The following is a 25,040-nucleotide window of genomic DNA, read 5'->3' as shown; positions in this document are numbered from 1 at the left end:
GCCAACAGGCACATGAAAAGATACTCAATGTAGCTAATTATCAGGAAAATTCAAATCAAAACCACAGTGAGATATCACCTTGCACTTGTCAGAGTGACTATCATCAAAGAGAACACAAACAACAAATGTTGGCAAGTATGTGGAGAAAAGGGAACCCTTGTACATTGCTGGAGGGAATGTAAATTGGTGCAACCACTGTGGAAAACAGTATGGAAGTTTCTCCAGAAACTGAAAATAGAACTACCATATGATCCAGAAATTTCACTCTTGGGTATATATCCAAACAAAAACAAAAACATTAATTCAAAAAGATATATGCACCCCGAGATTCCTCAAAAGACTAGGAATAGACTTACCATATGACCCAGGAATCCTGCTCCTGGGCATATATCCAGAAGGAACCCTACTTTAAAATGACACCTGCACCCCAATGTTCATAGCAACACTATTTACAATAGCCAAGACATGGAAGCAGCCTAGATGTCCATCAACAGATGACTGAATAAAGAAGATGTGGTATATTTATACGATGGAATACTATTCAGCCACAAAAACCGACAACATAACGCCATTTGCAGCAACATGGCTGTCCCTGGAGAATGTCATTCTAAGTGAAGTAAGCCAGAAGGAGAAATAAAAATGCCATATGAGATTGCTTATATGAGGAATCTAAAAAACAAAAAACAAAAAAACCCCATAAATACAAAACAGAAACAGACTCATAGACATAGAATACAAACTTGTGGTTGCCAAGGGGGTGGGGGGTGGGAATGGACAGACTGGGATTTTAAAATGCAGAGTAGATAAACAAGATTATACTGTATAGCACAGGGAAAAATATACAAGATCTTGTGGTAGCTCATAGCGAAAAAAAATGTGACAATGAATATATGTATGTTCATGAATGACTGAAAAATGGTGCTCTACACTAGAATTTGACACAACATTGTAAAATAACTATTACTCAATAAAAAAAATGGGAAAAAAAGGAAAAAAAAGATACATGCACCCCAATGTTCACATCAGCATTATTTACAATTGCCAAAATATGGAAGCAACCTATGTGTCCATCAACAGATGAATGGATAAAGAAGATGTGGTATATATAAGCAATCTATATATTCAGCCATAAAAAAGAAAGAAATTTTGCCATTTACAACAACATGGATGGACTTGGAAGGTGTTATGCTAAGTGAAATAAGTCAGACAGAGAAAGACAAATACTGTATGATGTCACTTAGATGTGGATTCCAAAAAAGACAACAAACTAGTGAATGTTTAAAAAAAAAAAAAAAGAAAGATCCACAGATATAGAGAACAAACTAGTGGTTACCAGTGTGGAGAGGGAAGGAGGGCAAGGCAATCTAGGGGTGGGGGATTAGTAGATACAAACTACTATGTATAAAATAAGCTACAATGACACATTGTACAACACAGGGAACATAGCCAGTATTTTATAACAACTATAAATTAAGTATAACCTTTAAAAATTGTGAATCATTATATTGTACATCTGTAACTTACACAGTGTTGTACATTTATATGTCAAAAAAAAAAAAAAAACAACCCAAGTCCATCTGACTTTAAAGTCCATCCTCTTAACCCAAATGCCATATCGGTCCCCATTGCCCTGTCTCTTTTAATTGCTACTATCTGATGAAATAATGGCATTTCTGGTACATGTTTATGGCTTAAAGAGTGGCTGAACAGAATATTTGGATTTGAATCATTATAAAAAAGAGAGTAAATGGCGCTAGCTTTTGGCGTGAACGTCTGTGTGCTTGTGTGTGGAGGTAGCACTGGGAAATGGGAAAGGGGCTTATATGTAACTGTGTATTAGATTAAAAGTGCATGAAGTCTTCCTTCTTTCTGTCCTCCACATAGCTTTTGGGTCAGGCTCACAATTGAAATGGTGAGACTGTGAGAGACGTGCCCGCTCAGGCCGGGGGCTCTGGGTCTGCTGCTGATGTGCTTCCTTACTCATCCTTAAAGCTAACCTGGCCTGCTTGAAGGGTCAGAGCCAGGGCCAGCTGCTGTCAAAGCAAAACAAAGCCGGACACTAGTTAAAGGGGTGAGGACAGGTTTTAATCTTTAATATACTATTGCAGTAGGGGAAAGAGTCCAAGGTGAACTAAACTCAACTTTGAATTGCACAGAGGTGATTGGACATTTTAAAGAGAGAATGAAGGAGTAGGGAAGGGGTGAGCAGGGGCTCAGTAGAGTCAAGAATGTGAAAAGTTGTAAAGTGGGAAGGGGGTTGGTGTGTGAAACACATCTGAGTTTATTAACTGGTGCTTACCGAGGATAGGCTCCCACCTTCCCACAGAGACTGGGAAGGGTGGGGGTGGGGGTTCCTGTCTTCACATGTTGGCTAGAACAACAGTAAACTTTTTAGGCAGCCTTGAGTTTTCTCAGACAGACACTTTAAGGGGGACTAGGGTCACGCAAGAGGGATACAGTCTTGAGCTGTTAAGACTTGAGCTGTTAAGATTATGTTAGTGTTTATTCAAGTCTTATAGGCCACAGTTGAGGCCTATAAAATCAAGAAGAGGGCTCAGAGGAGCCTGGCTAGAGTTTGGTCAAGGAGAGAATCTTTGTCACAACCAATTAGCAATAAGCAGCACTTTAGCGAACCAAGGCCCTACCTGTAAGACTCCATGGATACAAGCCTCCTCCAAAGCCAAGAGCCTCCCCATACTCCACTGATGAGCTATCTCATACACACACATTCACATGCTCTCACACTCACATGCATACTCTTGTCCCTAGATTGTGTGTTTCAGTTCCCAGCCCAGCTACTCAGTTTGCAAACTGCAGCATGTTCACTGCCCCAGCCCTGCTGTTAGGCTGAGGGACAGGGTGGCATCTTCAGGCAGCCCAGCCTCTCACCCAGCTACCTACAGTGAGCTGAGGCTACAATAGATCCAGGATCTTCCACCAACAGAGAAACCAGAGGAAAGAGCCCCTCATGGGGGCAGGGAAGGTACAGACAGGAAAAATAGAAGTTTTAGCTAGAAGGAGAATCAGGCCCCTTGGGCATCTCAGCTTGAAGGTTCCCCAGGTACTGGTCACTCTGTGAATTCTCATTCCTTGATCTCATTCCACACTCAGCCCAGTCCCTGCCCAAAATCTCACGTCAGTAGGTGATAAAGCCAGCATTGGACCCCAACCCAAAGCCTCTGGCCCTCTCCTATGAGACGCCTCTCTGACGGGGATCCTTTTAAAATTCAGTGAAGGAGGTAGTGTATAGCTCAGTGGTAGAGCGTGTGCCTAGCATGAATGAGGTCCTGGGTTCAATCCCTAGTACCTCCATTAAAAAATAAATACGTAAACCTAATTACCTCCCACCACCACCAAAAAAATTTTTTAATAAAATAAAAATAAATAAACTGATATAAAAAATAAAATAAAATTCACTAGAAAACTTTATGCAGGAAGAAAGTTGACTGACCCATAGGGTGACTAGCCATACTAAGGATTATATATTATCTGACTGTTAAGCATAATCACATTCCCCCATAATCCTAATCCCCTCATTAACTCACCTTCTTGGGTGTTAACATGCTCTCGTCATGGGTTGTTTCTGTTTCCTCCTGTGTGGGCAAGGAAGGAATTCTCTTCTCGGGAGGCCGAAGCAAGAGCACAACTTTGGAATCAGACGAGGGTTTGTTTTCTGGCTGTTGTGTATGTGAGTGGTAAAACCTGAACTCAGGAGTATCCATACCTCTGAGCCTCTGCAAAATGGCAGGCTAGAGATTGGGATTAAAAGCACACATCAGAATTCCTGGCTCATAAGAAATGACCAATATGTTGTAATTATTTCTTGCTTTTAGTTTTTAATTGTATAATGTCAATAATGTAGTGAGACTCAAAAATCAGCATTTCTTTGAGGAAGAGTGTTATTCTCCTGGGGGACCGGAGGGGCTTTCTTCAGAATCACATTGCATCAATTGTCACTTTTCTCCTGTGTTTCGTGCTGCCCTTGGTACCTGGGAAGGGGGAGGCATGGGCCACAGTCCTGAGTGGCGAGCACTTGTCGGAGCTGCCCAGGGAGGCAGCAAGGTCATTTTTGGGGCCATCAAGCTGCTGTTGCATATTTGCTGCCTCATCTATTTTGTACCGATTCTTTGGCTGATCCTTTTTGACCCATCTGGCGCCTGTAACTTCAAATCTCAGACAGCCAGGAAGCTTCCTTTCATTTGTCCCAATTTGTCTCCATCCAATATTCGTAGTAAATTGAGGGGGAAATGACAGATGAGTAATGTTCACAGCAGGGAAAGGAAAGGAGACCTGGCCTTCTGTCTGGGAAGGTGCAGCAGCTAGGGGGATGCAGAGGCACAGAGGGGGTTGGTCAGGATGGACTGAATTCGTTACCGTTTGCTGAGCCTAAATAATAGTGGTTCTGAAACACCCTCCACAGGGGACCGATCTCTTATCATATGCATTCCTTTGGGAGGCTAGGGGAGCCAGAAAGGGTGGAAATTGGAGGGGAAAAACAGTTGGAGGGAGAAAAAGTAGGCAGGAGGCGGAGTTCTTTGTTTTTCTTCTTCAAGCTCCAAACAACTTGTCATCTTTCCAGGCAATTTCGGTTATTTTGAGCATGCTCTGAGCTCTGGACTGGAAATCTGTCAGCACTGCTTTGGCTACATCATTTTCCCACTCCTGTTCACTTTCGGATCATGACACCTTTTCAGTAAATTGGAAAACAAACATCCAAGAAATCAGAATGTCATTACTTAGGCATTATAAACATCTTCTAATGGCTACACGTACCGCCAAGGATGCTGTAACGAAAACACACACTAAATATTTGTATCTTCGGTGTTCTCGTATAAATTCATAGGGCTGGTCTGTGGTGCTGAATACAGAACATTTCTGCTAACATATAGCAGGAATTTAAATGCTTCTGGGAAACAAAATCAGTCAATAATAATGTTCTCCTATATCAGATGTAGCTTATAAATACGATCAAAAGACTGTCCAATAAAAACAATGCTCATATAAATCCTCAGAAGAAGGGCATTTTCTAGTGATAAACAGTTTCCAAGACTGTCTCCTGCTCAGTTTCTACAAGGTGACAAAACTTAAGAGAAAGGTTTCTAGATCTTTATCTTATAGTGCAGTTGTTTATCAAATACCAGCACAATTATTAGCCAGGTAGAAGGCTGAACATAGACACAAAGGGAGGAAATCTGCAAATAAATTGAGTTTTGCAGTTTACTTACTGCTTTGCTATATAAAATCTAGGGAGTGGATGAGGCCAGCGCTCTTTATCTACTATAGTATAATTTTTTTCTAAGTATATAGCAGCACCTGGTCAATAATCCTTATTGGGTGTCAGGTATGACTTGCATTATACAGACACAGATAATTGCAAGACTGAAATACAAGAAATCAGGTAACTCCGGTTCTGTGTAGCTGAATGAATTTGGTTTCTCTACGTAAACCTCCAAATGTGGTTACTAAGGTGTAGGTTACAATCAAATGGGGAAGAAAACTCGTAGCCCAGCGAACTCTGACTCATTCAGGAAAAGAGGGAGTATGTGTTCTAAAGCCACAGGAACAAAATTTGTCTTTAGGATATGTCTTCATTCTACTGCCCACTCTTCCAAATGAGACCCTCTTTCCCTCCTCCATCCCCTGGGCTCCTGTGAAAGGTCTTGAGGAGAAAACTTTTACCCCAAATTGTAGTGCACCTGGGACCTAGTAATAAATAACTGAGTAGCCCTTTAAGCAACTGTGGGCTGATTGTGCTTTCCCTTCCTTGGCTGCATTGGTCTAGCCTCCCAGAGTACATCCATCAAAGCACAAGTGATGAAGGGTATTTTCCAACAGATCTTGTACCAGCAATCTGCCCTGCAGACCCCACCCCCCACATCAGTCTGCAGGTGTGTGAGCAGGAAGGGAGAAGGCGGAAAAGAGTCAACAACAGCAGATGTGTGTTAAGCCTGCACCATGTGCCAGCAGGGTTCTGGGCTTTAGATACAGTGTCTCATGAGATGCCCACAGCACCCAAGAGGAGTAGTATTCCTCTCATTTATGGAGACGTAAAACTATGTGTGAGGTATGAACAGCCAGTAACTGGCAGCGTTTAGGAATTTGGAATACTTCCCTTAACCACTGTACGTTACTAGCAGGAGCTTTCACACTGATGAATGCATTAAACCCTCACAGTGATGCAACTAACAAGGTATTATTATTCCTGCTTTTTTCACTGGGTCCACTGGGACTTTCTCAAGGTCATGCTTAGGAAGGGGCCAGAATTTGAACCTTTCCAAAGCCTATGCTTTCTCTGCCATCCCACAGTGCTTCCACCAAGCACATGGTACGCACATTTTTAAAGTGATTCAGTGCCCGATTTCGTATTTAATGATGTAAAAATAAGTGAAAAACATCCACAGGACCAAGACATATAATTGTAAGATTCTATTCTTTTACTGAAAGGAAGGAGTGCATGAGGCATTGTGTTGGCAAGGAGGAGAATGGGCTTTAGTTTTCAAAGAAGGTGTTGTGGGAAAGGGAGTTTGTCCTGTAATTTGCAGGAAGGATGGAAGGACTTGCCCAGGCTGTCAGGAGAAGGAATTTTGTATGAAGTACAATGTTAACGGCAGCAAGTAATAGAAAACTCCAGTACGGGGATGTAACTGGGAGGCCATTTTCTCCACATGACAAGAAGTTTGGTGGTAGGAGACTTCAGAGATGCCATTGTAACCCAGGCACTTTCTCCTTTCATCCCTCCTCCTGTACTGTGTTGGCCTTTTCCTCATGAGGGTCACAAGACCTCTGCCATCAAGTCAGGAACAAAAGGGAAGAGGCTGCACCAGCCACACTGGAACCACGTTAGCAGAAAAAGCAGAAGCTTTCTCAGACCTTCCAGTCCCAACCAGTTTCCACTTTGGTCTCATCAATTAGCAGCGTGTCCCATGCGCCAGGCAAGGAGGCTGGGAAAGCCAGTGCTTACCTGGACACGTGTCCCCTGCCCCACCCTCCCAGCAGGACTGCTTCCCCACATGGATGGGGCGGTTTGGGAAACCAGAAAGAGAGAACATGTTGCTTTGGGAGGCTGGTGTGGAGAGGAGCTAGCACGACAGGGCTGCACTCGAGAGAAGGAAGACATTGATGGGGAGGAACGTCATCCTGCCCTTTGTGTCTGTCATGACATTAAAGTGGTCCCAGAGCATCATATGTGCTTGCCCCTTCCCTTTCCTCATCCTGTTCTTGACTCTCGTCATTCTTTCTGCCCCAATCCCAGATCAGTAGCTCTTTCGGCTAAATAATGTTGTTAATTATCAGATCGTCTGACTCACAGATTTTTAAATTTAAAATTAAATAAATTATTGCTGAATTAATTAAGTAATGAGATGAGGAAATTCCAGGCAGAGATCAGCTGGTAAGGGTCTTTGAGTGGAATGGCCACAAGTTTTCGCTGCTTCAGAGGGGACACTCTGCAGGAGGCAATGGAAGGAGCCTGGACGCCATTATTACCAGACTCCTCAAGTACAGATGTTGGCCAAGTGGCCCAGCTCAGACAAGAGGAATCTGAGGAGAGTGAGGACTCTTGGGTCTTGGATGACAACCACCCTGCATGGCCTTGTTGTTGCCTCTTGCGATGGTAACTCCATGGTTTCCTTCTTCGTCTCTGCAGAGCCAGCTCTCCCAGGCGCTGAATGGGCTGTCAGACAGGGCCAAGGAAGCCAAGGAGTTCCTGGTGCAGCTGCGCAACATGGTCCAGCAGATCCAGGTACTGGCAGCCCCTGAGACCGAAGGCAAGCCCCACGGGTTAAGATGTAACTGTGTAGTGGGGGATCTATCTTTGTCTTCTCTTATATTTTTATGTGTTGTGGGGAATTTCCTATGTATTTTTTTCTGCCTTGTCTCATCTGATACATATAAACACACATAGAGAGCAGCTTCAGATATATCCCTTTTCAAGAGGGTTATATTTTCCCAACAAGCCACACCACCCTACCTTCCGAATACTCCCTATCTTCCACACTGAGCTATTAATTCTCTACTGCTGTGCATAGAAAGACACCCATTTCTTTGTGAATTCAGAGTCATGACTGTTGAGTTTTTTAAACTCTATAGGTTCCCAAAGCACTATGCAATAAGTATATCTCATCTAATGGTAACAAAAAATCACATTTTCTCTTTTTTTCTTCCTTTTTTTCCCTCCTTCCTATCCCATAATAATGCTTCTCCTCTACTTAGGTACTTAAATATTTTTCAGCCGTAATCTCCTGGCGACTATTATTTCAGATTGCTTTATCTGGACATGATGATCAGCAGATCAGCCAGCATTTGAGGGCTTGTGAATTCTCTGCTGCAGCTGAAGGGGAGAAGCCATAAATTGCATGGGATGCTAAAATGGTGACCTTCCACGCTGTTTATTGTTCTTATATTTTGAGGTTCACTTCACAGAAATAACCTTAGCTCTGGCCTCCAGTAAATTGGCTTTCTGAGTTAGTATGTAACCCATGTCAAGGCAGAAATGGCTTTTTAAATGGAAGCCAGCCCTTCCGAAGCATCTCACGCTGATTTCTTTGCCCTTTTTTGGCATGCTGGCCCATGTTAAAACTTTTGATTCCCTAATAAGCCTACAGTTGTACACTTCCTTCTCTTTCCCAAAGCAATAGAGTTTATCAATTGGTCCCTTCTTTGCTTTTGCTGGCATAAAATCTGCAGCCCCGGGCCTGCCTCTGCACATCGTCTCTTCATCAGAGCAAAGCTTTCTTTCTACTCTGAATCAGAGCCTCCACGGAGAAACTGCCCCCTCCCTCCCGACATTACCCTGCTCGAGACATAGAGAGCTCTTAAATGATGTTTTCCAGGGAACTGTGAGCTCAAAAGCAATTGCCGTGAAAGCCAAAACTGAACATTTAGAAGTCACTGTTCAAGTGATTACAAATACACTCCTTATGTGAGGAAGACCTTGCGCTTGAAAACAGTGACCTAACACCTATCCATAGATCCTTGTATTAAGAGACACAATTCTTTGTGACTTTGGGAGCAAATTAAAATTTGATAGACAAAGCTCTTCCTTCCTTTCCAGCCCCCAAAAGTTCACAGTTTACTCAGATGAGTGCTGTTTGTTCCCTGCCATTAGTGTCTCTGTGAGGAGTATTCAGCTTTCATTTGCTGTAAATTACAATTGTTTTTCAGATTATAGTTTGAGAATCAAAATTACAGATGTAACTCAGCAAAAATATTATCTTTAACAAATACTTATCATTTAGTGAGAGAATTGCTTAAAGGAAATATCTACAGCACGTATAGATTTAAATCAAGTAAAAAAATTAGACCCGGCTTTCAGTGTAAACATCATGGGAAAGCTATAATCCATTTAGAACATAGTTACTGGCCCCCAACAAGCTCTTAGTTCAGGTCTGACTTTCACAGCCGAGAGACGCCTGTTACATATACCGACTGTTCTCCACTGCCTCCCTGCACTTATTATTTGCTTCTTGAATGAATGGAGCAAGTGCTTTTGCCCGTGATTATTCTTACAAATTTCTGCTGCCATTGGATTATTGTTTAATATCGAAGGCCATTGCCATCCACCTTCCTCTTTCTTCCCCTGAATTCAGTGATTCTGTGTCTCTCGTGCCTCAGCCATACCCAGCTCCCTCAGACGCCCAGCCTTTCTGCACGCCGCCTCCCACCAGGCACAGCTGGGCATAGGCCAGCCCTCAAAAGTGTTCCTGCTCAGCCCCACAAACTAAAACTTGATTTTACCTGTTATAATTCAAACGGAGGAGATGATTTCCTTTTGATAAAAAATAAATGTATTAAAGAATATTGATCCCTTTGAATCTAAATTTAAAGTGGAACACTACCACTGTGGAGTGAAACTCATTCCATTGTTCACAAGAAGCAGCTGTGCCTTGTGGACAGGGCTCCTCCCTCCCTGCGGCAGGACCGCGGCCCTGCAGATGCCCAGGAGCCCTGCTGTCTCCAGCAGCCCCGGGCGCCCAGGCACCTCGCAGCTGAGAGCTGTGCCCTCTCGTGCAGGAGAACAGCGTGGAGTTCGAAGCCTGCCTGGTGGCCCAGTGTGACGCCCTCATCGACGCCCTCAACAGGCGGAAAGCCCAGCTGCTTGCCCGCGTCAACAAGGAGCACGAGCACAAGCTAAAGGTGAGTCCTGCCCCGGGGGAGAGCCAGAGGCCAGCAGGCCGGCTCCCGGGGTGTGATGGACAGGCTGGGAGGGTGGCGCCCGCTGGACGGGGCACAGGGTACCCGCAGCCTTGGGGGGCCAGTGGCCCGGCCCGTGGGGAGCAGACATATCCCTTTATTCACCACTCACTCCTCCCTTTATGTCACCTATACTCTTGAGAGACTTCCCTACGCCAGCAAGTGCTCTGGGTACAGACGTAATAAATCAAAATCAAAATCAAAAAATGTCCTCCTCGGGCTTGTACTCCATCAGAAGGGATAAACAGTAAGTAAAATTTGCAGTATATTAGTAAAAAGTGCTAAGGAAAAAAATAAGGAAAAGCAGATGGGGGATACTAGGGATGGGGGTTGAAGTTTTAGACAGACTGGCCAGGACGACCATGCAGAGGCGAATATATTTTTGAATTGGGAAATGGAATCTGTACCTTCCAGAAAACAAACAAGATTTGTCTTAACTTCTAAAGCAAACTGTGCGATTGAACAGCTGTACAGACTTTGCTCATCACACAGTAGAATCAATTGATTACGAGTTTGGAGACCTATTGGCAGAAGGACTGGTCCTCCTGGAGACACTGGAGACATCTGACACCCCATTTATTGCCCCCTTGGGGGGCAGCTACCCATGAGAGCAGGCTGGATAGACGGGCAGCACCCAGCAGAAGGAAGCAAGAAGCAGGCCATGGGGAGACGGCCACCTACAGGGCCAGCAAGCCTCAGGGTGGCCACCAGTGGGTGGTGGGTGGAGGGAGGAGCGAGGTCTGACGGTAGGCTCTCCAGTGAGGTCAGGCAGTCGGCATCAGGGAGCTTCAAGAGTGGGCAACAGTGATCCGACACAGCCTCAGGGGAGCTGGTGTCTGGAGAACAGCCCAGGAAGTGGCAGATTTCCCCAGCAAGTGTAGAACAGGCTTTAGTCCCTGAAGAGCAAGAGAAGGTCCCATTTCTAAAAGAATGGGATTCCAGTGAGAGAGTCAAGGAAAAATTTCATAATGAAGAACTGAGAGAACACAGCTTACAAAATTTGGGGTTAAAGCTTTGTGGCAGGGATGCTTTGAGCAGGACTGGTACCCAGTTCATGGTTACTAGGAACAAGGCAAGAAGCCAGTTGCTAACTGGGGCATGAGACCTGGGCAAGATCTGCAGCAGGACTCCCAGTGCTGAGCCCTGAGCAGCAGAGTTACCAGTCCTTAACCTGTGCTCACCACACACCAGGACCCAGGGCCCAGGGAACTGTGCCAGGAAGATGGGGACCAGGCAGTATGAAAGAGAAACCTTTCCCAGGGATGCTTAACAGGTCTCTCCAAAGGCAAAGAAAATCCTGACCCCAGCTTCCTCGTTGAGGTTCCCTTGTCTGCTTCCCACCTACAGCTCCAAAGAACACATTTAGATCCACACACCTGCTTCTTTCTTCCCCAAAGCCAGGGCAATAATGCGGCTGAAATATAAATCTTTCTCCCCCGCCTCTATGACTTACCCACCTGTCACTGTGAGGGGGCCAGTGGGATGGAGGCAGGCTGGAGGCTGAGTTATGACAACAGGGTCCAAGTGAGAGGGCTTGCAAGGATTGTGCCCTCCAATGAAGTTGGCTGGCCTGACCTCGCTGGTGCTGTATCAGGGCCACGTCTCTTCGAGTGCTCCCGATGCAATAGCAACAGCACAGTTGCATCAAAAAGTGACACAGCCGATTCCTTGGTAAAAACATTGCACGTCTTAAAGTTGGAACCTGAACCAGGAGTTAGGAGAGAAAAGTATCCAAGGCTCCAATGTTCAGAGAGCCTCAGCCTGTTGGCTTGGTTGGCGAACCAAGGCTGGGGATCTTACCGCTCCTTCCAGAGAGACCATGACTGTTTCCTGGGAGCGAGTCTAACTGGAAGACCCTCTCAGGTTCATCTTAGAATGAACACAAGCCCCTGAGGGGCACCCCACCAACCCCAGCCTCGTGGAGCCTTCACCCTGAGCTGCAGGTATCTGGAAAGCACTGGGTTTCCTAGGGAGGCACCCCCACTGCCCTGTGTCTTGCATGATTCACAAAGTGCTGAAAGATGGCAGGTTTTACTTAGATGACTTCCTCTAGCTCATCAGTTTCCAGGCTCCAGTCCTTTAATGTCTGTGATCAAGTTATTTGCTTTTGAATTCCATAAAGGACCACTGGACTGTGTTTCATGATAACGTATGTGGTAATTCCTAAAATGTAAGGGAGAGAAGTGGGGGCAGTATTAAAGATACTATTTTTTTTAACTTTTTTTATTGAGTTATAGTCAGTTTACAATGTTGTGTTAATTTCCAGTGTAGAGCACAATTTTTCAGTTATACATGAACATACATATATTCATTGTTGCATTCTTTTTCGCCGTGAGCTACCACAAGATCTTGTATATATTTCCCTGTGCTATAGAGTATAATCTTGTTTATCTAGTCTACTTATGCCTATCAGTTAAAGATACTATTTTTAACCCAGAAAGTTCCCTGAAGGTTTTCCCATGTGGATATTAATCTTATACATTTAGCTGCAGCAACATGGGAAATGGATTTAAATCCACAGGCATTTTCATCCAAGATGGGTTAGGCCTGAATGAAAAATTTTCTGGAGTCATCATTTTTCAATCTGAATTAAAATCTAGAAGTGCTGTGAAATGTGATTCTGTAGCTACCCAGGTAGAACACAGAATGAGCATCCTTGGTGACCAGGCCCTGGCTTTTGTGACAGCAATAGCTAACATTTAGGGATACTTGCTTTGACACAGCACTATACAAATTGTGTGACAGGGATCAACTCCTCTGTTCCTCACAACAGCTCTACAAGGTTATTATTGCTACTATCCACATTCTAGAAATGAGGAAACCTTGGCACCATGATATTAAGAACTGGTCCAAGGATCCAGAATTCTGGTCCTGGTAACCTGGCTTCAGAGCCCAGAATCTGGACCGTGGCACTCTGCTCCTCTGGCTGGTAGTACGGTACAGAGAGAAGGCATGTTCCCACTCTCATCCTTTCACCAGTCAGGCAGCACCTACCTAATGCACACCTGCTAGGAGCTGAGTGCTGGGCAGGGGGGCGGGGGAGAGGGACACGAGGGTGACTCAGGATGAGTCCTGCCCCTGTGGGCTTACAGTGCCACGGAGGAGATAAGTCATACCCACAACTGACTCCAACATAGGTTGAGAGTGAGTTTCCAGGTGAAGGTGGCCCATGTCATGGAAGTTCTGAGGTGGGGAAAGTTACTTCCAGCTGAAAGGGTCACAGAGCGCCTCCTGCAAAGCTGGCATGGAAGGAGCCCAAACTTTGGGAGGCATGTGTTGGGGTGGCTGATGTCCTTGCCTGCGGGGATGGGCAGGGCTGCGAGGGAAGACGATAGTGAGCAGCACGGTGCACCCTGGCCTTGCTGCATCCAGCTGGCCGTGAGGACCAATGGATGCTTTCTGTTTCCATCACCTCCTCTGACGTTGCTAAAAAGATGATCGCTATAGCCCTTCATTTTAGCACCCTTTGGAACCCAGAACTTTTATTGGTATGGTGAAACTTAAAATGTCATTTGAACCACATAGAGTATCTAAGATAAAACCACAGTTGTCTTCCTTCAGGTAATGGGCTGGACAGCTGGGAATTCCCCCTTAAATAGTGGACCAGCCATTTTAGTATGTAGCCATAAATTTCAACTTTTTCCTTAATGGACATCTCTTTTGTGAAATGTTGCAGACACTTTCCTGGCATCTTTAACAGAGCATGGTAAACAGTCTGCCATAGGTGACTATAGTGGTGACTCCAGGTTTCTTATACCGGAGAGGTGGAAGGACAGCAATGTGGATGGATGAGGGTATCAGGATTGAGAGAACATCATTTAGAGCATCACAAAGTGCAAAGGGGCATGAAAGCCCCCCAGTTCTCCTTCCTTAGTGCTGCCTCTGCAGGATGGGAAATCAGTTCTGGGCCTTCCGGTGGGCGCAGATGGAGACAGCACAGAATGCACAGGGACTCCGTGTCCAGTGATGGTCCATCGGTGCTGGTATCCCGCCCCCACTGGGCACACTGCTGTGCTCCAGGCCTGCTGAACAGAGGCAGCTGCCTGTCCTCATTCCTCCCTAGCCCAGGGTGGAGTTCCCTGCCCCAGATCCCAGAGGGCTACGGAAACGAGAGACAGGTGGCCGGTCGTCCCCCACAGCAGCGAAGCTGTTTTGTCTTCTGTCTCCAGCGATTTGTTTCTCTGCTGTTTTGAGCCAATTGTATCTGTCACCACTTCTAAAAACAGCCAGCAAGGCCAACGCCGTGACTGCTGATGCCAGTCTCCATGTCTCCCTCCCTCTGCTTTTCTCCTCCTGCCTTGTCCCTTTCTTGTCACTCCTCAGTTGCTACTCAGATTTGTGAGAAAAGACTGGCCTTTTGTAGACATCACTTGCCAAGCACAGTACTTCTTTCTGTCATTGTTGGCTAACCCATCACTCAGAGTCCGCCGGGGATAATCTTATGGTCTTCCGCTTCCCTTTGGCAGAGTTCTCTGGGGGCCTGCTTTTTGCTGACAAAGAGGAGAGTTGTGTGTGTGTTCTTCTGGCAACTTTCTCTTCTTGAGCAGTCCGAAAGGCCGGGGGTGCTGGAAAGCAAGTGTGCATAAAGGCAGTCTTTATAATCTATCTACTCATGCCCCTCTCTGAAAGCACTGATTGCTTGAGCAGATTGAACAGTTCTGGTTCTGAAGCGAGATGGAGCTGAGTGAGGAGTCCAGATCCTGGGTCATAGAGAACAAGGTGTGAGGAAAACTTCACTTACTAGATCTCTAACCGTGGACAAGTCTGTGACTCAGTTTCTTTTACCTGAGTGTCATATAAGGCTCGAAGCAGTTGTCCCCTCATAGGGCCTTGTAAAGGCCTTTAGCACAGTACTTAAAATATTAGCTTCATTACTGTTCTTATCATTGAAAGACTGAAAGTATGGTTTCACTCAGCACACTGAGGATATGCCCCAGGGACTCATGCTCCCTACGACCAGGTTCGTATTGTAGAATTAGCCCATGTACTAGCGCGATTGTCCCTGACCCTGGAACTTGCTTTAGTGGCTCGAGTTTATAAATGATCATCACATAAAGTGGTGCACCAAGTTTGGTGAGCTATTTTTAAAAGCTGAAAAACAGGCTTTGAGGCTTATGCAGATGTGACCATATTTTAGGAACACTGTTTGAAATGTAAATTACAGTGAATACCCTTCTGTGGTTTAAAAAAACACTGGGGGCCAAATATCTATTTTCAGGATGTAGTGAATTAATCAAATGTCAGAAAGCTACTGTAGGGGAAAAATGCTTTTGAGCTTTCAAAAAATGTTTCTAAGTCACATTTGGCACTACTGGGCAACACCTGCACCGTCAGCAGAGTCACCTGGGTCCCCAGGTTTCTTGTCCAAACTGTATGTTTTGTTCACATCCTCCCCAGGTCTTCCTTTGCTGAGTAAGGCCTTAAAATATCCTACTATCTGTGATCCCCACAGAGAATTTGTGACAACACTTATAATTATTGAGATCTACAGTTTTTTCAGTAACTTTACAAATGTCATTCTTCTCTTGGTAAGCCCAAAGAAATATCTGGTTTTTTTTTATGTAACATGCAGAATTTGAAAGAATTCTACAATCATCTTAAATGTGTTCTCTCCCCAACAGTTTAGAATGAACTCATGTGTTGAATGGTACAAGGTGATACGTGTTTTCTTGGTTCTCTTTCAACTCTAAGATCCTCCAAAAGAAAAAAAAATTGTCATAATTATTCAGAAATATTCTGAAAAACTCTAACCTTTAATTTCCATATGTGGTTGGTAAATTAACATACCAATGAAATTACTCAGTGAGAATGCTGAAGGATAGTGATTAAGCTTCCTGATTTACAGAGCTTTTACTTTTACAGAGGGCCTCCACGTCATAATTGTAGGTATCCATAGAATACTTGATTCTGAATCCAAGTATACCGTTGGGTTTTGTTAGAAACATTATTATTATTGTCATCAGCATCTTTGTCATTACTTACCATGTATTGCCTGTTTGTTCCCATATGTTAGCATAAAAATTAATTATATGTCCATATGTTCAGAGTACAAATTTACACTAGGGATGTTATTGGCGTGTCAAATTGCTTACTTAAGTCATTTTGCCAGTGCTTTGCATAATAGACAAATAATCCTTTGATTCAGATTTAGAGAAATAGAGGAAGGAAGAAAAGGAAGATGGAAGGAAGGGAGGGGAGGGAGGGAATGAAGGAGGAGGGAAGGGCCTGCATAAGGTCACCAAGAATTTAAAAATAATTAGGTAGGATTTGATGATTACAGTCCTTACTAGAAAGAAAAACGATAAACTAAGGGGGAAAAGTCAATAATCCACTCAAGTTCAATAAAACTGCTAGCAAGGAATCCTGTTAGTCCACGACAATGAAGACATTTGAAAACATTAGGCACATTGGAACACTTGAAACCTTTGCCCTCAGCCAAAGTCTTTAGGGGGCCAACTCTAATCATTTAACCACAGTTGTTATTGATAACAAGCCCACCATTAATGGTGAATGCATTTGTCAAATTCTGTGGTGCTCTGCTTCCCACCATGTAGGAGCAAAGGTCAAAGAGACCTGTAAGGAAGAGAGTGCCCAAGATGCCCGTGGAACCACCAGGATGCCACCACATGCAGCTGGAGCTCACCAAGTTTAGGGGACATAGCTTTGAACACCCTCTACCCACTCTGGCAGTGCCAATGAGGGCCAGTCACAGAACTTCTTTAACGGCCTTTGACTAAACCTAGACATGAGTGGCACTCCTTAGCTCCAGAAGGCACTTAACGCATACTCAGAAGATGGTGGAGTATCCATCGTACCTCACACCCTACAAAACACCATACTGGCTGCATCACTTTCATTGCAGAACACCATAGATGGTAAATGCTCTCCTGTGTGAATAGGACCACACCAGGATGCTTACCTCTCCATATGGCTTGCATTTCTTCCTTCATTAACTTCTCTGTACAAGGATACAGTATTCTAGACACTAAGAGCATGCTTTGGTATTCCACTCAGTGTTTATTGATAAGGTTATTGATGGCATTCACACTTCTGAGATAGGAAGTTGTTAAAATCTCAAGCCTTCCTTAAAATAAACAGGTATGTGTTTTATTTACTTAATAAGCCTAAAGAATACATTTCTTGATTAAAAACTCCAGGCCTCAGACTTGTCTTTGAAATGATTAGTTGCCAGTGTGGTTAAATTAATAACACTAGTACAGAAGGTGGTATCAAGAGAATGGGGGAAATATTTGTCATATTTCCATAAACCATGTGGGAGAATGGTGGCATGTGATTAAATTAAAATGTTCTTCCTTCATTTAAATGCCTCTAAGTTTCAGTGAATGTAATGATAATATAGGAGATAATATTCTACTCTAGGAGAAAAGGAAGAGAATTATTTATTCTCATAGATGAACCTATAACTCACAAGCATCAGTTTGTCATCTTGCTTCAGGACATGATGGGACACACAGAAGAAACCACACCCACTGACCAAAGGGACTGTGAAGAATAAATTCTTCAAGCTTGTATCTTGAAAGTACTTGTACCTTAAATAGGAAAAAAAAAAAAAGGATTGCCTTGTACTTAGGGGAAATTGTTTTAAATGGCAATTGAAATGTATAGATTATATTTCTGTTACTATTTACTTAGACTAAAATATCACTAGGGATATCCCTCCAGACCACATGATGAGAGAGAGTACTATGAGAAGAAGTATTTATTAAAAAGAAGAATTAAAGGAAAAAATTTAAAGAGCTACATACATGAAAGATGGAGAGGTAGATGGAGGTGTCAAGGTCAAAACTGGATAAAATAATGAAATTCCCCTTAATTAAGCTCAGTTTTTGCTGGTCTTTGTATCACATGAGCTGAGTGGCAGGATATGGGGTGGGAAATGTACTGTGGATAGACAGAACAACATTTTACATTTGTGTTATATAAGTTGTCATGGGTTGCTCTCTGCTACTAAAAAAGTCTAAGCATTCAGAGGGACACAAAAGTCTGCTCTCAGATTCTCCTTTTCTGAACAGGTACAGTGTCATATCGTGACCCAAGATATGACCTTTATAAATGTACCATTCAACAAAATAAAACTCTTCAAGTGATCAGTAGGACTTGCCGTCCAGAACAGATGGTGACTACTGGTAAAATGGTGAAAGCCTTCTCTAATCTGTGGTCTAACTGTGGACCACAGATTAATTCCTTGTTCCCTGAGAGCTGGTTTAGGCTTTAATGCATATGAAAACTGGAATATTGCTTCCCAGTTCCTATTTATGTCACTCTTGCAACTTGTACACTTCCTTCTTAAGGAAAGAAAAAGCAATTCCTTAAATCCAGCCAGCTACAAACATAGTGTCAGGGGTTTCTCCAGAGCATCAGAGCTACTGCACAGAAATGTGGAAGTCAAAAAGTGACATGGCCTGGCTTCCTAAGAATTGTTTTTCATTAAAAAAAATATAATGTAGAAATAAATAATAATTTAAAAGTGGTAGATAACACAGAGTGAAGAAGGTAGCAAGTAAGAAAGCTGATAAAGACACTCAGAGAAAAAAAAATTATGCTCTTAAAAGATTTAATTATCTGGCTGATTTCCGTAAGATGGGAAATCTTGCTAGATTAATTGAGAAACAAAGTTAATTACAAAGCACCAAAAAATGCTTCTCTGGGACCCCAACTATTTAAGTTTTAGCAGTGATTTTTATCACAGGCTACTGTGATCATTGTGAAATGGTTGATTAAAATGTTTTAAAAATGGACCAACATAGTAACAGTGGGAGTTGAGAGCCAGAAACTCAGGATATTGAGTCCTTCCAAGAAACTTGAGCCATGGAATACAGGAGCCAATGGCAAACACCCCGAGACTCACAGGCTCTTTGGCAGTGCAACAATGAAGCTTCTTAAGAGTAGCTGGAGCACCCCAACACTCCCACAGCTCCTTTGGCACCAAATAAACCTTGCTTGAGAAGGAAATTTATAGAGGCAGACATAGAATTTCTTGAGGCCTGAGTAATGTACTTATTTCAGCACATTTAGGTTATAAAATTATCACTGAGCTGAATGTTCTGGAAAATAAACACAGTTCGGTCTGTTTTGCCTCAAGAACAGACTCACTCTGGGTTACAGTGCTCAGATCCAGTCCGTGCTCGTTATTCAGACTTTCACTACCAGTCAGTTCTGCAGTCTTAGGGCAGAGGCCATCTGGATAGTGGGTGGTGACTGATGAGGTTTCTGCTACCTAGCAGCACTTAACGCACTGGCTACTGAAATATAGAGACATTTTCTGGGAACAGTTTAGTCTAACCTCATATAGCAGAGAGGAATAGCATTATTAGCTGTAGGTCACCTGTCTTGCATTTTTAAGTATTTTAGTTGTGGGTATTTTTTTTCTCCCCAAGAAGCAGAAACTTAACCTTTCTTTACTTTCTTATTTTAAAGTAAAGTAATAAAATTAAAATAAAAATATAATCATTTGCATTTCTTGAGCCCAGACCAACAGTGTTGGTGATTTGACAGAAGCATACTAGATGTCAGAAGAAAAGACATCAGCCAGTGAATTGTAAAATTTAATTTCCCCCCAATCAAAAGCACAAAATAATCTTCACATCAAAGTTGGTTTCTTTCACCAATTCTAATAAAGAGATTTTTTATTCCTATATTTTATTTTATTTTAATTATATTAAAAGTTAAAAAGCAATAAATAACAAGTCATCTGTCAAAATATTAGGAGACTCCAAGTAGTCAAAACAATCTTGAAAAAGAAGGGCAAAATTGGAGTTCTCATACTTCCTGATTATAAAACTATTACAAAGCTACAAAACATAGTACTGGCATAAAGATAGACACAAAGACCACTAAAAATTGAATAGAGCCTGGAAATAAACTCTCACATATATAACCAAATGATTTTTGACAAGGGTTCTAAGAGCATTCAATGGGAAAAGGGAAGTTTTGTAACCAGTGATGCTGGGGAAACTGGCTATCCACATGCAAAAGAACAAAGTTGGACAGTTACCTAAAGCCATGTACAAAAATTAACCCAAAGTAGATCAAAGACTTAAATGTAAGAATTGAAACTATAAAACTCTTAGATGAAAACATAGGGCAAATGCTTCATGACACTGGGTTTGGCATTGATTTCTTGGATATGACACCAAAGGCACAGGCAACAACAAAATAAGCAGACAAATTGGACTTCATGAAAATTTATAAATTTTGTGCATCAAAAGAAAACAAAAAAACCCAATTTAAATTAAAAATGGACAAAGAACTTGGATAGACTTTTCTCCAAATAGGATACACAAATGGCCAATAAGCACATGAAAAGATGCTCAGGATTATTAGTCATTAGGAAAATGCAAATCAAAACCACAATGAGATACCACTTCACACCCATTAGGATGGTATTATTATAAAAAAAAACAGACAGTAGGTATTTAGTGAGAATGTAGAGAAATTGGGAACTTTGTGCATTTTTGGTGGGAATGTAAATGGTACAACTGCTGTGGAAAATAGTATGATGATTTCTCAAAGAAAATTACAACAGAATCACCATATGAGCCAGAAATTCCACTTCAGGGTATATACCAAAAAAAGCAAAAGGGACTTGCAGAGATATTTGTCTTCTCATGTTTATAACAGCTTTATTCACAACACAAAAGCTGGAAGCAACTCGAGTGCCCATCAATGGGTAAAGGGATAAACAAAATATGATATATATGTGTGTGTATATATATATATATATATAATGGAATATTATTCAGTCTTAAAAAGAGGGAAATCTTGACACAAGCTACAACATGAATAAACCTTGAAGATACTATATAAGTGAAATAAGCCAGTCACAAAAAGACAAATCCTGTATAATTCCACTTATATGAGTTACCTCGAGTAGTTACATTCACAGAGGCAGAAAATAGAACGGTGGTTTCCAGAGGCTGGGAAGAGGGGTGAATGTAGAGTTATCATTTAACGGGCACAGAGCTTCAGTTTGGGAAGAAGAAAAAGTTCTGGAGAAGGTTGATGGTGATGGTTGCACAACAGTGTGATGTATTTAATGCCACAGAATTGTTCAGTTAACAATTGTTAAAATGGTAAGTTTATGCTATGTATGTTTTATCACAATAAAAAATTAGAAAGGAAGATCAATAATGAATGAGCTGTCCAAAAATTAGGAAGAACTTAAAATGTCAAAAAATAGGTTAAATAAATTATGATAACCCACTCAATGGGATATTTATGTACCCAGTAACATTTATTGATAGTGGCAACACGGAAATGCCTATAATATGGTGTTAAGTGGGAAGGAGGTAAAATTGTCACATACTATAATTGCAACTATAACTAAATCTAGCTCAAGGAAAAAAACTAAAAGGAAATATCAGAATGTTTTAAAATTTTGCATTGGAGTAGTGAGGCAATTTGGTTTTTTTAGGTCTATTTTCCTATTGGTTTTGAAAGTAGGCATAATAATCTTTCATGGAAAATAAATTTATAATCAAAACTGAAAAGAAGGGCCTGAAAACTTGATTTGCAGTTCCCTAGGAACAAAACTGAAAAGTTTCCAAATAATTATTATTAAAACTCCTTTCAGTTATTATCCATAAAATCCAGAATGCTGGTTATTTTTGAGGCTTTTGCAAAGTACTATAAATATAGAGGATGAGTAATTGAGGTTCCTAGAAAACCCTTGGTCAACTCTGTGCTTCAAAAACCGCTTCAGGATTTGGATCACTGAGCAGAGGACACAGAAGATGAACATTTCTAAAGAAGGAAACTTTTTAAGATCTGTCATGTGCTTGACACTGGGGAAAGACAGCTTCCTAGAGGCAGCAACTGCACATTCAGAGAGATGCCTCTCTAGGTTAAGGCAGACTCATAGCTGGGCAAATAGCCTTTAAAACTATTTTGCAAAGCGAGGCAGTGAGTGATTCTAAATGAATTATTTTTAAAACTTGCTTCTGCATAGTCCTTCTCTGGCTTACTTCTTGTCATTAGCTCATTGTCTTTCAGCAAGTCTCACCTCTAGCCCTACCCCACCACCCACCCAGGGAAAAGAGAAACAGAAGAAGAAAGGAACTGGGTTCAGATGGTGACATTTGCTCTTTTGAAAGGACAATTAGAGGGCAGGAGAAGATGGGCAACTGTGTCACGGAGCAGAAGCTGCCGCTCCCCTCAGGCCACTCAGCTCCTTTACCCGTGCTTCACAACCTCCTGCTTAGAGCAGCTCCCAGCGGAGGGCAGTGAGGGAGACCTGTGGAAGGTGTCCCTTGAGGTGCCAAGGTTACCAGCTTCCCAGGGTTCCAACATCTACATAATGTTCTGATGAATTCGGTTGGTCCAAGTCCCTGTAAGAGCCATTATCCTACCTGTCCTCCAGAGCCATTGCCCACAGCGGGCACTGCCACAGAGTATCCTCATAAATATAATTCAATTCCGTAATGCTCTTGGATTCTGGTTTGAAATTTTCCAAAATCCCAGTTTGCTTCTTTTGTACCTTCTGCCGTTTTGGACCGTTCTGTTGTCTCATCCATCCCAGGTGGTTCGAGATCAGATCTCTCACTGCACAGTGAAATTGCGCCAGACCACAGGTCTCATGGAATACTGCCTGGAGGTGATTAAGGAAAATGATCCCAGTGGCTTTTTGCAGGTAAGTGTCAACTAGTTTCTGCTTCAGATTCTCAATGTCCTGGGAGACTGAGTCTATGACACCAAGGCCAGGCCCCCAGTAGCCCTGCTGGGCACGGGTCCCCCCATAACAGAACCCACCTTGGTGCTGACGTGTGTATGTGGGTGCCTAGGAAACTTCACTGACTCCCCAGAAGTCTCTGCCCCCATGTGCCACAAGACTGAGAAGCGTATGGGCTTTTTAAAATTTGGTTTTGTTCATGTTTGATCCTGAAAACATGATTCCCTGCAAGTTTTTCCAAAGCAGAATTATTGCCTTGCTTAAGAATTGGGCCCTTTTACTAATATCTTGGACAGTTCTGTCAGCTAGAAATGTCTAATCATACAAGGTTTCTACCTCCTTGACACCTCCTTCTGGCCAGTAAGTCAGTTTCTTCCCAAATAAAGTGAAGTTTCTTTCATTCCTTGGGTGTCTCATGATTTCTTCCGTGCTGTTTTAGTGAGATGCTATGATGTCAGTTGAATTTTACTTAACTTTTGATCCCAATGATTCAAGGACCTTTTATTAAGGAACATGTATCCCTTCTAATTCGAATTCTGCCAAGCTGGACAAGAATGACAGAGGGGGATTAAATATAAGAAATGAAAAAGTGCTCTACCAAAGAATAAAATGATACATGAAGATGATGCATGTAAAGTTTAAAGAAATTCTATTTTATTGATTATCATATGCAGCCTCCCTAATCTATTTAATAAAACTCATTTCTAAGTCTTAACAGGGTATACCCACAGCTCATATCAGAAACTTAGGGTTGTTGGTTCCAGTAGACTTAATGGATTGCCAACATATCATTATTTAATGTTATTGGCTTCTATATGATCAGCCATAAATAGCGTGATCATATATACAGATCATATATCATATATTAGAGCAATTAACAACCACTAATTATTTATAGTGCCCACTCTGACTCATGGAGTATTTATATTTTCATAATAAGTCACAAGGCATCCTTGTCATAACAGGCTCCTGGCTGCCTGCACAGAAATGGGAAGGGTGTGAGTCCCACGGTGGCTGGTGGTGTGCTCCCGGAGCTGAGGAGCAGTGATCTGTGTCCAGTGTGGGGTTGTACTGCTTAGGCTGTGGTCTTTGATGTGATAGATTTCTGACGCCCTCATAAGGAGAGTGCACCTGACGGAGGATCAGTGGGGGAAAGGCACGCTCACTCCCAGGATGACCACAGACTTCGACCTGAGTCTGGACAACAGCCCTCTGCTGCAGTCCATCCACCAGCTTGACTTTGTGCAGATGAAAGGTGCGTGCTTGGGTCTCCCTCACCCCACTACCACCCCCACACCCCCACACCCCGCCCCCACCATCATAGCCACACCCTGAGCGGATCCTGGTGCTGCCAGCATAAAGACTGCCACCATAAAGGCAGCTTTCCAGAAACTGCAGCAAACACAATGCAGCCACTAGGTTTATAAATCACATGACAGGTGGGAAAGTCAACACACACACAAACACACACACACACACACACCCCTCTGGTTAAGGTTACAAACATGTGGAATGGCTCCTGTCTTACCATGAATCGGAAACATAACTTGTAGCCGTGTGACCTGCCTCTCAGAATCAGACAAATCCAGATCAGCTCAGTGCTCGCCTCTTTGAGGGTCTTAGAGATGTCACATGCTCAGTATCAGAGAACAGCTGACGTAAAAAGAGATAAGGAGAAAGAAAGAAAGAGCGCATCACTGTACATAAAATCTTGTTGCAGACAGTAACCCAGATGTCTTGATAAAAATCAAAGGAGTTCAGAATTGAAACTGCTTCCACAGGGACAGAGATAGTGAACAGTGGAGCGTGGATTCGGGGGCATTTGAGAGGATCACAGTCGATTTGCCTGTGCTGGTCAGGAAAATGAGATCCTGGGCACAGAAGGAAAGTGGAAATGTGAAATCAACTTGTTAACTTTTGGTCTGTGTGGTTAAGGGATATGGCAGGATCTCTTAGAGATTTTCGGGTGGCTGAGGGGAAGTACAAATACTTAAAATTACCTTAAGGAAAATGACTCTCAAAGAAAAGTAAAAATTCGCGCTAACCATGAAATGGTTATGATATTTTTATGGCAGCGTAAGTAATATCTCATTTGAAAAATATTTCAGATTTTTTTAACTTTTTAGTTTGAAATGATTATGTATTCATAGGACGTTGCAAC

At 42.7% G+C, this 25,040-nt stretch overlaps 1 protein-coding gene across 6 annotated transcripts in view; it reads left to right on the top strand.

Annotated features, from left to right (window-relative positions):
* Positions 1-25,040, top strand: part of TRIM9 (tripartite motif containing 9) — a 104,618-nt gene that overhangs the window by 47,789 nt on the left and 31,789 nt on the right. For all 6 annotated transcript variants that reach the window (XM_072963044.1, XM_072963048.1, XM_072963045.1 and 3 more), the window contains exons 2-5: positions 7,646-7,741; positions 10,012-10,134; positions 22,730-22,840; positions 23,981-24,134. In XM_072963044.1, the coding sequence (XP_072819145.1) occupies positions 7,646-7,741; positions 10,012-10,134; positions 22,730-22,840; positions 23,981-24,134 (484 nt within the window). The remainder of the gene's footprint in view (positions 1-7,645; positions 7,742-10,011; positions 10,135-22,729; positions 22,841-23,980; positions 24,135-25,040) is intronic.

This window comes from Vicugna pacos, chromosome 6 (assembly GCF_048564905.1).
Source record: "Vicugna pacos chromosome 6, VicPac4, whole genome shotgun sequence".
In the NCBI taxonomy this organism is placed as follows: Eukaryota; Metazoa; Chordata; class Mammalia; order Artiodactyla; family Camelidae; genus Vicugna; species Vicugna pacos.
The sequence above is the reverse complement of the archived record's forward strand: the minus strand, read 5'-3'. Positions and strand labels throughout refer to the sequence as shown.